General features: G+C 38.2%; 1 protein-coding gene across 1 annotated transcript in view; it reads right to left on the reverse strand.

Moving 5' to 3' along the window:
• Positions 1–267: 267 nt before the first annotated feature.
• LOC140760187 (homoarginine-6-hydroxylase 2-ODD-233) overlaps positions 268–16,896 on the reverse strand; it is a 49,773-nt gene continuing 33,144 nt past the window's right edge. Inside the window, exons 10-12 of the mRNA XM_073097033.1 lie at positions 757–837; positions 592–681; positions 268–518 (exon numbers count right to left, since the gene is read on the reverse strand). Of these exons, the coding sequence (XP_072953134.1) occupies positions 390–518; positions 592–681; positions 757–837 (300 nt within the window). The 3' untranslated portion in view covers positions 268–389. The remainder of the gene's footprint in view (positions 519–591; positions 682–756; positions 838–16,896) is intronic.

Below are 16,896 nucleotides of genomic sequence, written 5' to 3' on the forward strand. Positions count from 1 at the left end.
TATGGACGGAGTTTGTACTACCACCAAAGAAACAATAAAGTGCCTTCAAGTACATTATTCAAAGAACTCGTTGTAAATCCAGCAAGCCACAATTTCATAACATCAGCAAAGAGTAATAATTAACATGAAAAGAGAAGTGATACAGTTAGTATGAGAAAGAGAAGATTGACCATCAGGAGTGGGGCATAGAATGCGGATTCCCATTCGAAACAAAAAGGAAAAAGGAATATTTTTAGCATTACTATAACAAAGACCAAGGGACCAACATAGTAAAAATTGTATTGAAATTGTGATAACAATTTATCCAAGAAATGTAAGGCGACATAATTAAATTGACATTTGATGTACAAAGTACATAAAAATCTTACAGATAAAGCTCAAAATATGGATCACATGACAAAATTGGTAAGGACCTTGCGAACTAGATGCTCTCCATATACAACCTTTTCATATCGTAATATACCACCTGTCTTTTGTTTACAGAAATCCAAGGGCTCTATGCTTGCATCAAAGTTTGGCTGCATAATGTTATTCAAAACAATGAGGAAATTAACAATATCGAACAACGAAAAAGTTGCAGGGTTTAATTACCTCATAGAAGAATGCAACAGAAACTCTATACTTGGGAGAATTGTTGATTACTCTGTGTAAGGTTGGCTCATAGAGTCCATTGGACCACACCTAAAATTTCTAAAACCGATCAATGGGCATCCAAGTTAATAGAGAGAAAAACAGGAATGTATGATGAATAATAACCTTTAACATATCCCCAATATTACAAACAAAGGTACCAGGGATCGGCACAGCATAAATCCATTCACCAGATCGATTTCTTACCTGCAATTGAGCTCACACAACCAAGAACAATTTTTATAATCTGAGATATTCTGACTAATGCGTACCATGTACTGTTAATTCACACCATGGTTTCACACATAGAATCAGATGCAAGAAGTAATCTACTTTATGACAAATTAACAATTTCAATTAAACCTTGGGGACAATAATTTCTGAATCCCTTGGGTTCTGAGCTTTATGTTGTAGAAGATAACAGGAAGAATACAGCTACTACCATCTTCCTTGTAACTTCTAGGTGAAAGGTCTTTCTAGTGGCACACTACTAGATAATCAGATTTGATCAGTCTGCTTGCGCCTACCAAGATTTTGTTCCAGAATGGGGAGAATAAATTAGTGTTAACACTGTACTGGTTAATGCTATGATAATGGTATTGAAAAGAAAGGGTAAACTCACATGGGCACCACATGTTGCACTGTTAACTTGCACAAATTTTCCTACTAATGCTAGAAAGTGACTGAAGAGTTACATGCAAAAATGGATTCCACATTAAAAAAAAGGATGGGTGTCAATCATAAGGAATAGGTCCATGAATTCTAGATGTCGGCCTTTTGCTTGTAATCATAGTTCCTAAAATCAGTCGATCCCAAGTTAGATTGTGAGAACCGAAAAAAAAAAGGTTTGAGAGAGAAGAGGGTGCACGTGCAACCCCCTCCCCTCTCCCTTTTTGGCATGTGACGAGGCGCATTGGAGATCTCGCCGAATCCAAATCAAATTAGATTTGAATTTTTAACCAATAAATTAAACCCTAATTCTCTCTCTCTCTCTCTCTCTCTCTCCTTAACCCCCAGCCTCCTTTTCCACTTCTTCGTCTCCTTTGTTTTCTTCTTCCTTACCGTCGGATTCACAACGTGGGTTTGGTCTGTCGGAGCATCGCCGGAGTAAATAGGGACCCTTACGCTCCTCCTCGGTAAGCCCTCTCTCATCTCTCTAATTTAATTTCAATTTAATGGAGAAAATTAGAAGTACCTAATTTCGGTGTTGCAGCCTCATCGGTGAACCTTGTCAGCCGGCAGCTTCGGGTTGCTGCCGCTCCACCACTGGAGGCCTCTTACCGTTGGTCTCGTGCCGTCGGTATTCGCCTTTTGAGCCCTCGTGGCTCCAGTCGCCGTCAGCCATTGAATCGATCGTCTTTTATAATTTCTCCTCCACCTCATGAGGACGGCAACGTCGCGAGAGAGTCGAGGGGCTTGAGGTGCAGTTGTTGAACCATCAACGACGGACACTCTCTCCCTCTATCTTCTCTTCATCGCGTTGGTCATGTGAGGGGAAGGATTTGGTTGGGCTCAGGTTTAACCTGAGCCAACCATTTTTCTTATGATTTCGTGTTCAGATTCGGGTCTGGATTTCGGATCCAAAGACCCGACCTGAACCACTTAAATGGAGGGTGGGTTGCGGGCTAACCCACAGCCTAGTCCTTTATTTTTGGTTGGGCCTTGGCCCAACCCGATTAGTTTATTGGAGTGGGCCGGGCTAGGAGCAGCCCAGCCTAATCCAATAGATAATTTAACCCATTTTTTTTAGTTTTAAATTTTAGAAATATTGATATTATTCAAATTAAAAATTTTATTATTATTTATTATTAAAGGTGGTGATTTTTAGCACGTGAGCTAGAGATTTAAGATTTCAGTTGTCTTGCCTAGACTCAGGTGAGTGGGTTCACTCACATATTTATTTATTATACTTCGTATCTTTGTCAGACTATGTAATTTGCTATGTGCAAATTTATTTATTTTATTCTTACATGCACATTTTATTATTACATTTTCTGTGTGCATTTAATTATTACACTCAAAGCATCGCTATACCTTGTGCAAATTATAAGAAAAATAAAATTAGTATTGGTCTGACTTAGAGAATCAAAGGGCAAATTTCTACAGGATATTTTTTTAATAATGATATTGAAATCTTACTGGGAGTTAGAAAAATAATTAGTAGTTTAGAGCCTAACATTCATAAGTAAATCCTTTGCGATAGAAAGTTAAGTTATTATTCAATTAAATAATTTTATTATTATTTGTTTCAAATTTTAATATAATCAATTTCTTATAAAATGTATTCAATAATATATTTCAGATAGAGAAGTATAGATTGAGAGTTGGCCAATTCAGTACTGCTAAAGTTGCTGTTACTATATCTCATAACAGTCCAATTGAATGATAGTCCATTTATAGATGGAAGGATACACTAAATTTGACACTAATTGCAAAGAAAATCTTAAGTCAAACCGTCTTCATCATTGTGTGAAAGATATTTTACTAACTTTTTCTTGATACACACTAAAACACGTAATTAATTAACAATGGAGAGATTAGAAAAATTAGTGCTCTGCCATTATAATATGAGATAAAGGGAGAAGTTTAAAAAGAAAAATAGAAAATGATCAACTAATTGATTTAAATCATGTTTTTGATGAAGACCCCCTAACTCTATAGATCAGGAAAGTAAGATTATTAGATGATTAAGATAACCCATGGTTAGATGAGGCATTGGGTGAGACCACGACTAGAATAGAGACCGGTACGAGTCGTTCAGCAGCGAGAGATAGTATAGCTACCAATACCAGTGATAATCCTGATGATCTTAATAATACACCTAGTGATGAGATTGTTCCTTCCACATTTGATGAAGGAAGTCAAGGTATAGGGATTGAAAACAAAGAAACTGCGAATGTACATACATATCAATGATGTCGTTATCAAGATGTTGCTGTTTATGACTATGGTTATCAAGTATTTATTATTTGGAGCCATCACATTATCCATATGCTGGTTATTTTCCTCCTCAATATTCTCAAACACAAAATCCACATATAAATTATTATCCTCCTTCGAGACAATAAAATCTATTTAATATGAATAATATAATACAACCACTCTTTGGAACACTAGGCCTTAGACATCATTATTTTTCAAATTTATGGTGATTATGATGATGACACCACAAGATTTACAAGAGTCAGCTCAATATTCATCGAAGTTTTGACTTTCGAGTAAGTACCTTTTTTAATTTTTAGGGCTCATATGTGAATAAATTATTATTTTCTAAACTTTTAAAAAATCTTCTTGAATTTTTAAATAATATTTAAAATTTTATATAATTAAAAAAAGTCCGATCTAATTCGGGCGACTGATACGATTGACACGTATCGTTTTCTGGAAGGCCGATCCTTACACACAACAAAGATGGCATTCCGAATACACGACGGGCATTATGAGTTTTTATCGATGTTATTTGGCCTAACAAATGTGCTAATCACTTTTCAAGCCTTGATTAACATAGTATTCAAATCGGTCCTCCGAAAGTTCGTTCTTGTATTTTTTTTGACATTTTTATATATAGGACCTAGGAGTATGTACAATACTTGCATTTGGTCTTTGTTACTATGCAAGATCATGCACTTTTGTAAACAAGAAATGCTCTTTTGGTCACACCAAAATGGAGAATCTGAGTAAGGTAAAGACCAACCCAAGTAAGATTACATGCATGCTGGAGTGGACGACGACAAGGAATGTCCACGAACTACGAAGGTTTTTGGGGCTGACAAGTTACTACAAGTTCATTCAGCACTACGAACGGATAGCAGCTACCCTAAACAAATTACTACGGAAGGATAAGTTCCGATCAAAAGAGGCAACGGAGGCAACTGAGGAGTTGACGAAGGCAATGAGTACAACACTAGTCTTGACGCTTCCGAATTGTGAGCAACTATTCGTGGTAAAGGCTAAAGCGTTCGAATGCCCCTTTCTAGCATTCAAACACCTGATGATGAAGATTTATGTTATTTTTATTAGTTTGTGTTGGGTAAGGACTTGTTTTAGTTTGTTTCTTTTCTTAAGTGATTTAGTCCAATTGGGAGACTATTTATAGGTTGTTTAACTCTAAAAATCGTCACCTAAGTTGTGCGCATTGAGCTAAGCGAAATAAATAAGGGAAATAGCGAGAAAACGGCCCCCCACCCCCCAAAAAAAGAGAGTTTGGAAAGCAATTGAAGTATTTTTTTTTCTCTTTCCTTTTCTTTTTCAAGTCTAGCAAGAGGGCTAGGGTTTATAATTTCTTGTTGTGGTATTGTTTGATAGGATTCATTAGGTCAGATGCTATCAGTAGATAACAAGAAGAAAATCCAAAGGAAAAACCACTCTCAACCAAACTGAATAACTCTCATTCTCTCTTCTTTTCTCTCTACAAGATACACTCCGCTATATTTGGACTACCCCTCATATTTATAGGCTCTCATAGAGGGGAGACAAGGGAGTATAAATAGACTTGGGATAAACATCTTAGGTAGGTTTTCCTTTTCCTAAGGACAACCTCTAAAGGAAAGTCCTTAAAAGACAATCCTTAATAGAAAAGGCCTCAAAAGAAAACTAATGGTAATAGGAAAACTTCCCCAGTAAAAATCTTAAATAGATTAGGATGCCCAAATATTCCTAAAACCTAGGAATTATTACAACTTGGTAGGGCCGAGTCCAATTTGGTAAAATTTACATTTCTGGCTTCAAACTAAATGCGTTCATTTTTTATACTAGATGCGTGCCTTTTTATAATGAAATACACAAAATTTACATAAGAAATGCATACAAAGGTCTAATTCTCCTATTTTGAAAGTTAAAGAGCTTTTCTGTGCACATAGCCTAGCAATTAGCAATCTGATAGTGCACCTTTCATAGTGATATGAAAACAGACAAGAAAGCTGCAACAATAAATTGCAAAATAGATACCCAATAGAAAGAAGAGAGATCATGAACAGTCTAATTAATTATTTATAAGTACTAACTACTTTTAGTTGTTCTCTACACTAAATACCGATTAAATAAAATAGATAAATGAGAGGATAATAGGGTTTAATCTTTTCTTCAAAAAGGGCTTCCTAGTGCATGATGCTCCAACAATCTCAAAGTACAGGGAGTGCAAGACATACCCAGAGTGATGTGAACATCACTAACAGGACATAATGGTGTGTGTACTAGCATAGGTGACATCGACATTTGATGATCCCTCTGTATAGATTTGGTTCTAGTCGAGAGTTTATATAATTTTATTTCTGTGATATTTATGTTATTTTTGTATTTTTTATTTGTGTCGGGTGTCTTTTGTTTATTCTCATTATAAGTCTATATACAGACTAAGGTTCTCAGTTTCAGCCGATCCTAATGCTGGCCGAAACTGTTGGGAACGGGTCAGATCTAACCTAGATCAAACCCAAGGGATATCAATAATTAATTTTCCCCCACCTGCCTCTCTTTCTCCCTTTTCTCTTTCTCTTTTCTTTCTTTCTCTCTTTCTCTCTTTCTCACCAGCGGCCTCGACCTCTGGCGATGTTCTTTGACGACGATCCAATGACCTCAACCTCCGACGACTTTAGGTGAGCTTTTTCTTTTAGTTTCTAATTCCTCTCATTCTCTTTTTTTCTCTTCCTTTTGGTGGTGAAGCAACAGCACCTGCTGCTGCTAAGAACCTGAGCGAGAGAGGAGAGGAAAGTGGAAAGTGGAAACTAGAAACTAGAAAGAAGTAAAGAAAGAAAATTAGAAAAAATATTAAATTATTTTATATTTTATTTTGATTTTTGTTTTCTTTTTTTAGTTACAAAGTTACAGTTAAAAATATAAAATAAAAGTGGCTCCAAAAGAGAAGTCATATGATACCAACATTGGGTGGCAACATTGCAGCACTACTAGGAAAGATAAAAGATGTATTAAATGCAACTAGTGTCGAAAGAAAATAAGTGGTGGTGTCAACCGTTTAAAAGAACATTTAGCTGGAAAGGAAAGAAATGTAACAACTTACACTCAGATGTACTTAAAAGTTAGAAAACAGATGTTAGTTTATCTGATTGGCAAAAAGAAGGATAAACAATCTAAATAGCAGAGATAGTAAATTGTTCGTGAAGAATTGATGCATAATCATGTATACATTGATAATGATAGCAGTGAGCAAAGTGGGGAAGATAAGGAGGGCAATGAAAGAGAGCAGAATTATACAAAGAAGAGAGAAAGAGATGAGAAGAAGCACTGGTGATAACTTTTAAAGATCTAGATCAGTTTATATACAGGGAGAGAGAATATGGGAGTAGTAGTTCTACCTCTAGGACTCTTGATGTTATAGCAATTTAAAAATATTTGACCAATGGATATATATCTTCAGAAAAGAAAATGTCATATACAGACTTTTATCAAAATAGCTCTTAAAGAAATTAAAAATGGAAGAAACACATTGATAAAGTTATACATTAATAGGGCTATCTCTAAATTTTTCTTCTACAATCATATTCCTTTTAATGTAACCAATAACCTTTATTATCACACTATGATGGATGCTATACAATTAGTAGGACATAATGCTTCATCTCCTAGTTTAAATAATATTGCTACTATATATCTTGACTCAGAGGTAGATGAGCTTCATATTTACATTGAAATATTTAAATGGTATTGGGATGAATTTAGTTATACACTGATGTGTGATGAGTGGAGTATACAAAACAGAAAAAATATAATTAATTTCTTAGTGTACTTGGGCATGGGGACTATTCTTGATGTTTGTGGATGCTACTGCTTATTTCAAAAATACAAATTATATTTGTCAATTGATGCATGAGGTGGTATAAAAAATTGGTGAAAAAAAATAGTCCAAGTGGTTACTGATAATGAACCAATTATAAAGCTATTAGCAATTTACTTATGATAAAAAAACCTCATTTATATTAGACGTCATGTGCTGTACATTGTATTGATCTAATATTAGAAAATATTACAAAAGAGCTTAAAATTAACATAGTCATATATGAAGGTCAGAGGTTGACAAATTTTATATATAACTATGGTTGGGTTCTTAATTTACTTAGGTAGATGATTGGTGGTTCTTAATTTACTTAGGTAGATGATTGGTGGTAGGAAGATCGTCAAACTTGGTCGTCACTAGATTTGTCACTCATTTTTTAGACTTGAAGAGCATCATGCATTGTAAGGATGATATTATATGAATATTTACATCATAGGAGTGATCTATAAAAATTAAGAATATGATACCTAAAGATAAATTTAGGTGAAACTTTGAATATAGCTCTTGAAAATATAGTTTGGGATGATATTACAGTTGCCACTGTAGTATTTGAGCCTCTTGTTAAAATATTATAACTTGTAAATAGTGATGATAAGTATGAGATAAGTTTTTTATAAGAGGTAATTGACAAAATAAAAGAATCGATCAAAAAAAATATGGGCTAAAGTTATAGGAAATGGTGAAAGATAATTTATTCTAGATGGAACAGACAACTATATAGAGATATACACGATGTTGATAGGTATGCTTTTAAGTTTTAATTTACTAATTTACTTTTATTTATGAATATTTAAAATTTAAATATTTACAAATTTTAAATTGCTATAGGGTATTTTAAATTTCCACAGAATATAAAGAAGTGAGTTATGATTCAATTAAATAATTTTAGTATTATTTGTTTCAAGTTTTAACTTTCAATATAATCAGTATGCAATAATATATTTCTAATTTCAAATGGAGAGATATAGATTAAGAGCTGGGCAATATAATCTTACTAAAGTTGCTGTAGCTATATCTTATAACACTCCAGTCGAATAGTGGTCTATGAATGGGAGGAGACACCAAATTTAATATTAATAGCAAAAAAGATTTTAAATCAAACTATGTCTTCATCATAGTGTGAAAAAAATTTGACTACTTTCTTCTTAATTCATACCAAAACATGCAACCGATTGACAATGAAAAGATTAGAGAAGTTAATTTTTTATCATTATAATATAAGATTGAGGGAAAGAAATTTAAGAAGAAAGCCAGAAAATGAACTGATTGATTTAAATCATGTTTTTTATGAAGAAAATCCCTTTGACTCTATGGATCAAAGAAATAGAAGACAGATTATTAGATGATAGAAATAACCCATAGTTAGATGAGATACTAGGGGAGATCACAACGAGGGCAGAGGCTGGTACGAATTGTTCAACAGTAAGAGATAGTATACCTATCAGTATTAGTCATAATCCTGATGATATACCTGGTAGTGAGATTGTCTCATCTACATTTATTGAGGAAAATCAAAGAGGCATAAGGATTGAAGACAAAGAAATTAAGGATGTATATACATATCAGCAATGTCGTCATGAGAATGTTACTTTCTGTGATTATAGTACATTGAGTATTTATTGTTTGAAGCCATCACAAAATCCATATGCTAATTACTATCCTCAATATCCTCAGTATTCTCAAACACAAGATCCATATGCTGGTTATTATTCTCCTTAGACAAGTCACACAACAAAATTCATTATTTACAAACTTGGGTTTTATTGCTTCGTCTGAAGGAACCTCTGTCGGCCTAAGAAGCTCAAAGCTATTAATGAATGGCTTATGCTCTGTAATATAAGAGATGCAAGAAATTTTTATGGGATCGCTACCTTCCATTGTCGGTTTATTAGAGGTTTAGTACCATCATGGCTCTAATAACTGATTGCCTCAAGAAGAGTGAATTTGAGTGATTAAAGAGTGCTACCAAAGCTGTCAGAACCAGAAATAAAAAAAAATAAAAATTAAAAAAAGAATAAAAAAAAATATGGGTTAAGAGAGGAGGGTGCACATGCTCTGCACGTGCAGCCCCTCCCCTCTCCCTCTCCGGTCAGCGATGAAGCGCAGATACGGGTGGATTTCGTCTAATCCGAATCGGATTAGATTTGATCCTCTCCTAATCTATAAATTAGAACCATAATCTCTTCTCTCTCTCTCTCTGCTTAACCATCTCAGCCCTCTTCTCTCTCTTCTTCCTCCCTTTTTCTGCTTCTTCCTCACCGTCGAAATCGTCGCTGTGGGATCGGTCCGCCGGAGCGCCGCCTGAGCCATCAGAGACCACCACGCGACTCGTCGGTAAGCCCTCTCCCACCCATAAAATTTAATTAAAGTTTAATAGGGTAAATCAAAAATACCTAATTTGGGATTTCGGCTCCACCGGCAAATCTGGCCGGCCGGCGGCTTCGGGTCGCAGCCGCTCCGTCTTGAAGCATCTTGCCGTTGGCCTCGTGCTGTGGGCATTCACCGTTGGAGCTCTCGTGGCACCGGTCGCCGTCGATCATGGGATCGACCGCCGTATGCGGGTTTTCCCCCACCTCGCGATGATGGCGGCACCGTATGGAGGGGCTGGGAGGGGGGGGGAGAGCTAGAGTTGGCTAGCAACTGCCGACGACGGTGGTTGCCGATGGACTCTCCTTTTCTCTCTCTCTATCTCTCTCTCTCTCTTTTCCTTTCTCTCTCTTTTCCTCTCTTTTTCCCTCTCTCTTCGGCTTGGAGAAGACAGACTCGGGTTGCCCGAGTCTGATCTTCTCCCTTTTAGTGTTTGGATTCGGGTCGGGTTGGATCCGAATCCAACGAACCAGACCCGGTTCCATTAGCTAATTGGATTGGGCCTTGGCCCAATCCATTTAAGTTATAGTTGGGTGGGCTGTGGCCTGCGGGCCAACTACAGCCTAGCCCAACTGATTTGGGCTTATTTTAGCCCAAATTAATTATTCTTGGGTTAAATTAAAGAAAGATTTTTAATAATTGTTTTAATTAAAAATGTTATTGTTATTTATTAAGGTGGTGATTTTTAATACGTGAGGTATAGATTTGAGATTTCGGTTGTCTTGCCTAGACTCAGGTGAGTGGGTTCACTCACATGTTTATTTTATTGTATTTCGTATCTTTGTCAGACCATGTAAATTTTCTGTGTGCAATTTACTTATTTCACCCTTACGTGTAAAAATTAAATTGTTGCAATTTCTATATGCAAATTTATTTATTTCATCCGTACGTGCGAAAATTTAATTGTTATATTTTCTGTGTACATTTAATTATTATATTCAGTGCATCACCATACTTCATGCAAATATTGAAATTTGTGAAAAGAAAAATGAGACTAGTATTGATACGACTTAGAGAACAGTCCCGGTATAAATCGTTCGCGATTTTCCGTGGTGACTCAAGTCTATCTGGAAGCCCAGGGGAAAGTCCTAAATTAGATCACTGCGGTGACTTTCTTAGGTGACTCTAGCGGGGTTAGGGAACAGTCCTAGGATGAATGAGAAAATTTTCTAGGTGACTAACTTCTCTCAACAGTTAGAAGAAAAGACAGAGTGTGTTGATCACAAGGTGAAACCCTCTGATGACCCTAACCGGATCAACTATGAAGAAAAGTCCCGAGCGTCATCTCGAGGTGACTTTTAGTTGATGTGGATCCACAGGGTTTAGACCCATTGAGACATATGACAGTATAAATATCAAAAGATGTTAATATGTTGAAAACGTGCAAGGTTACAAGTTGTGACATCTCTCTATTATTATCATCGTTATTATTTAGAGAGCATGCCTATTGCATATTGTTATGGATATTGTTGCTTTTAGTTTAATTTATTCAGTATTAATATGAATTAAAATTTATTTGGTTTTCGAGTGGATTCCACTCACTGAGCTATAGTTGTTGGCTCATGGGTTCTATTGTTTTTGTATTGTTATTTATTTCAGGTAATAGTCAGCGAGGCGACTGAGCGAGATGTACCCGGACTCCACCTCCACTTAGGATTCACCTATTTACCTTTCCGCTCTTTTAGATTTTGTGCTTTAGATTAGAAGTTTTATTTATTTAATTTAGATTTTTATTTTTATTGCAATTAGTTATAAAATTTAATAAAGCACATTCTCATTTTATTTATTTATTTTGTCATCGTACACGTAGAGAGTATTAATAAGGCTTCGTGCATCTCAAGCATATTGAGATGCATGGCCAGTCATGATTCCTATTTTGGGTCGTGACAAGCTTTCGTTGAAATCAAGAGGAAAATGGTGAAAAAACCTGTCATGCAACTCTCGATTTTTCTAAAGTATTTGAGGTTGCATGTGATGCATCAGGAATTAGTATATCTGGAGCCCTGAGCCAAGAGGGTCATCTGATTGCTTATTTTAGTGAAAAATTGAATGAAACCAATCAGCAATACACCACCTATGATAAGAAATTTTTTATGGTGGTTCAATCTCTTCATCACTGGAGGCATTACTCCCTTAATAATTTGTTATTTTCTCTGACCATGAGGCCCTTCGCAATATCAACTCCCAGAATAAGCTTAAAGCCAGACAAGTTAGGTGGGTTGAATTTCACCAAGATTATACATACCCTGCGCCACAAATCTGGAAATAAGAACAAAGCCGTCGCATGACCTTTCTTTCAAAATTAAGTGTGGAGGTTAGGCTTTGACAAAATCAAAATTGAATACGAGTGTGTTCGGATTTTCATGAAGTTCACAAGCTGTTAAGCAGAGTGACTCAAGAAATAAATGGTTTCATCATGTAGGATGGCTCTATTTAAGTGTCAAAAGTCATGCATTTCTGAGACCTCATTAAGAGAATTATAAATTTAGGAATTGCATGCTGGAGGTCTAGTAGGACATTTTAGGCATGCAAAAAGCATTGAAGCCATTGAACGTTAATTTTTCTGGCCAAGTCTTAATAGAGATGTTATGAGACTTTTTGGTCAATGACACATATGTCAACTTACTTGTTACTATTGCTTTTGGTGAAGATGATTTTCTATCTGATTTGATAATCTGGATAGATCTCAACACAAAACTTGCGAAGACAATTGAGATCGATCCAACCGTTGGAACAACCTGAGATTCAGATATGTTGTTCCTCTAGAAGTTAGAAATCCAACGCAATCGGAATCTCGTCGATCAAGCTAGTAGATCGAGAGTTATATAGGAAACAATGACCAAAGGTTAGGAGATGGCGGGATGGACATAGATTATATGGTATTAGGGTTATAGAAGATGTCGATGGGTATGGTGGATAGATTAGTGTTTTGAACAAGATGAGATGGGAGAAGGGAGCTTCCAGGTATAGCTGGTTGTTAGATGGAGGATTAACCTCGGTTGTAGACGAGACCTCGAGTTGGATACTAAGGGGGAGGAAGGAGAAAGAAGTTGACTCAAGCCTAGACACAAAACAAGTTCCAATAATTAATAATCCAAAGAGGTTGTTTTTCTACATATTTGGAGGCTAGCAAATTATCTAAAAACCCTAAACAAATCCTATTACGACTCAACTTATCCATCATGTTCAAACACCCCCCAATTGCGTTCGAACGCCCAAAAACAGGGCTCTGAATGTACGAACGCGAGAATTATCTTATTTGCCTAAAACATAAATATAAAATGTGATACAACTAGGGCTAGATCAAGTTATATCGAAAGAAATAAATTTATTGGAAGAAAATGAGGCTTTTTGTCAAGGGGCGTTCGAACACCTGCACGCATTCAAAAAAATAGATAACGGGATTTGTGCGTTCGAACAGCCTTGGGCCCATTCAAACGCGCCTGTTCGAATGCCTGCGCGTATTCACAAAGACAAAGAACGGGAATTTCGCGTTCAAATGTGCTGCAACGAGAACACTTTGTTTTTAGGGCTTTATTTTTGTTGTTTGAGTCCAAGGGGTAGCCTCTAAGTATTGTAGAGTGCACCCTAGTTGAGTTATATTATAAAATCTATCTTCTTCTCCTATCTCTCTCTCTCTCTCTCTCTCTCTCTCTCTCTCTCTCTCTCTTTCTCTTCTTCTCTTCTTGCCCTAACTTCTTATCATCCCCTAGTCTACATTGGTTGGATCCTTTTCCTCTATCGTGGCTCTACTTCTTCTAAGAGCGACCTTTTCTTTCCCTTCGTCTTATTTCCTTCTCTAATCGCAAATATCCCTATCCACATATCATCTTCTTCCACCCCTTCCATCACCATCAAGAACTCCCTTCAATCCAAATACCCTACCTATCCCTCATCAGTCCGGTTTTGTAATAGTGGTATCAGAGCCACCGGTTCTCAGACTATGACTAACACAAAATCGATGGCAAAGTTTGTGACGAAGGATGCCAACTCAAAACCAGACCCAAACGCTTCGGTCACCGTGAGTCGCAATAGCAAAGCCAGCACCAGCGCCACGCCGAGTGCGCCTCTTTCCATGGCGCTCGATCCTAATGTGGCAACGGTCATTCAGCAAATGATGGATCAACAATAAACGATGATGGACCACCAGCAACAAATGTAAGAAGCCCTTGTGCAATCCCTACGAGAGGAGATTCGTATGATATTACGTGGAGGGCTGACACTGGAAGAACCCATCGTAACTACACCAGCAGCCAATCAAACTCCGCCAACAACGAGAGTTTTCCTAAGGCAGATAGACTCATTACTGTCCAACCCTCCTAGACCAACGATACCTTACTCGGCCCTACCAAGAGTGAACCATAGCATAAATGGAGGAAGAAATGAACACCATTAGGGTAGCGGCAAACTAGGAGCAGCGTGGCCATATGATGATGAACATGTGATTGCTCGTGAGAAAGAGGAAAGGAGACGATGTGGACCGGAGATTCACATCCTTTATCCACCTGTTGTCAGAATGGATCCTCTAATGGACAATGGACGCGATTATGGCCTCCGCGGACAATCCGCTCGGCTGGAATTTCCAAAGTTCAATAGAGGTAATCCTATTGATTGGATTTTTCGTGCCGAACAATACTTTTCATGTCATGGCACTCCGAAAGAAGCTAAGGTACCTATTGCGAGCTTTCATTTGGAAGATGCGGCTTTACATTGGCACCAATCAATGCGTGCTTGCCAATCGTTCGACAATTGGACAGCATTCAACTTTGTATTAGCTCGACTCTTTGGGACTATTGGATATGAAGATTATGGTGCTACGCTCTACAAATTAACACAAAAGACTATTGTGGTAACATATCAAAAAGACATTAAGCGTCTCAGCAGCCGTTGTTTTCCAAGGTGGTCACAAGAAGCATTGAAGAGCACATTTTTGGCAGGGCTACGCGAAAAGATAAAAGCCGATGTCTATTCAATGCAACTACGAACTTTGATGGAGGCTTTTGAAATTGCTACAAGAATAGACAGAAGTATACTGCTTTGAAAGAAGTTATGAAGACGAATTGGACGTCGAGGGACAGCCGATATATGCCATGGACAGCGTCCATAACCGGCGGTTCTGACAAAACCACCGGTACCCTCTTTTGTATAGTGGGGTACCCCAAGACCAACAACCGGATTCAACAGCTATGACGAAGAGGCTGAGGGAGACGTCAAAGAGGAGATAGTCGGAGAGGAGCTTGAGGAGATGTGGAGGATATGTAGGCCAAGATCTCAATGTATGCATACTCTGGTACTAGCGCCCAAAAAGACCCTACGGGTGGATGGGCTCATTCAGAAGCAATGTGTAAACATCCTCATTGACACGGGGAGCACAGAACTTTTTAAATGAGAGATTGTTACGGAGTATAGGACTCACGGCCGAGCCCACTATTAGATTTGATGTGACCATTGGTGATGATATCCGTCTTAGAGCCGACAGCGTTTGTCGAGGCATGGTGGTCCGAGTGCAAGGACATAGCTTCACCTTGGACTTGTACCCGCTAGCACTGCGAGGAGCTAACATCGTGCTAGGCACCCAATATCTACAGAGTCTCGGTCCCGTCACATTTAATTTTTCATAGATGACTCACATCTCGAAGAGATGGACGTGTGATATGACTTGAGGGATTTCGTACACAAATGAGCCCCTTTTTACAGCCGTTGGTTGGAGCTCCATGGATAGGCGAGGTTACCTACTTCTTTCAGCTGGCACCTACAGAGCCCGAAGTCATCTCTGACTTAGGTACTCATCATGACTTGGATTGCTTATTAGCTGACTTTTCTAGACTTTTTGAGGTTCCACGAGGGCTACCACCTACCAGGCATGCTGATCACAGGATCAAGATCGTACCGAGGGCCGAGCCGGCAAATGTACGGCCCTATCGCTATCCACACATCCAAAAGGAAAAAATATTGAGCCTGGCTGCGGAGATGTTGGAGCAAGGCATTATTCAACCAAACCGGAGTTCCTATTCATCACCAATTCTGTTAGTAAGAAAGAAGGATGGCAGTTGGCGTTTCTACGTGAATTACTGCGCGCTGAACGCCATAATCGTCAAAAATAGATACCCGATACCAGTCATTAAAGAGTTGCTGGACAAGCTAACCGGAGCATCATACTTGAGCAAGCTGGACCTTCGTGCAGGGTAACACTAGATCCGAGTGCATGTTGAGGACGTCCAGAAAACGACATCCTAAACTCATGACGAGCACTATGAGTTTCGAGTGATGCCGTTTGGGTTAACGAATGCTCCGGCGACCTTCCAAGGGCTGATGAACAACATTCTGTCCACTCTTACGACGGTATGTGTTAGTATTCTTCGATGACATTTTGGTATACAAAAAGAGTTGGGAGGAGCACTTGAATCATCTACGATCCGTGTTGGCGCTCTTAAGTGACCATTTCTTCAAGGTGAAGCAAAGTAAATGCCTATGGGGCGAACGACAAGTGGAGTACTTAGGGCACATCATTTCAGTAGAGGGAGTCGTGGCCAACGCAAGCAAGGTGGCGTGCATGCTCAGCTGGACACAACCGAGGACGATAGGGGAGCTATGCGGTTTCCTTAGTTTAACAGACTACTATCGCAGATTTGTGGCCAACTATGGGAAGATTGCAACACCACTGACAGCCTTGCTGAAGAAGGATGCCTTTGAATGGACTGATGCAGCGACAAAAGGCATTCGAGGAGCTGAAGATAGCAATGGCGTCCGCATCGGTATTGGTACTACCCGACTTCACTGAGCAATTTGTGATCGAATGTGATGCGTCGGGAGCAAGTATAGGAGCTGTATTGATGCAGACCAGGAGGCCCATTGCTTACCTTAGCAAAGCTTTGACTGGGAGGTCATAGTAGCTATCCACCTACGAGCGGAAGATGCTCGCTATCTTGCATGCTATGACGAGGTGAAGACCATAATTAATTGGGAGGCGATTTGTGATCTAGACAGATTAGAGGAGCTTACTTATTTTATGAGGCAGCGGATTCACATGCCCATGCAACAGAGGTGGGTCACCAAGCTATTAGGGTATGACTATGAGCAGTAATATAAGGAAGGAGCGGAGAACAAGGCAG

Source organism: Typha angustifolia, chromosome 5, assembly GCF_048772165.1.
Source record: "Typha angustifolia cultivar Huaian chromosome 5, ASM4877216v1, whole genome shotgun sequence".
Lineage (NCBI taxonomy): Eukaryota > Viridiplantae > Streptophyta > Magnoliopsida > Poales > Typhaceae > Typha > Typha angustifolia.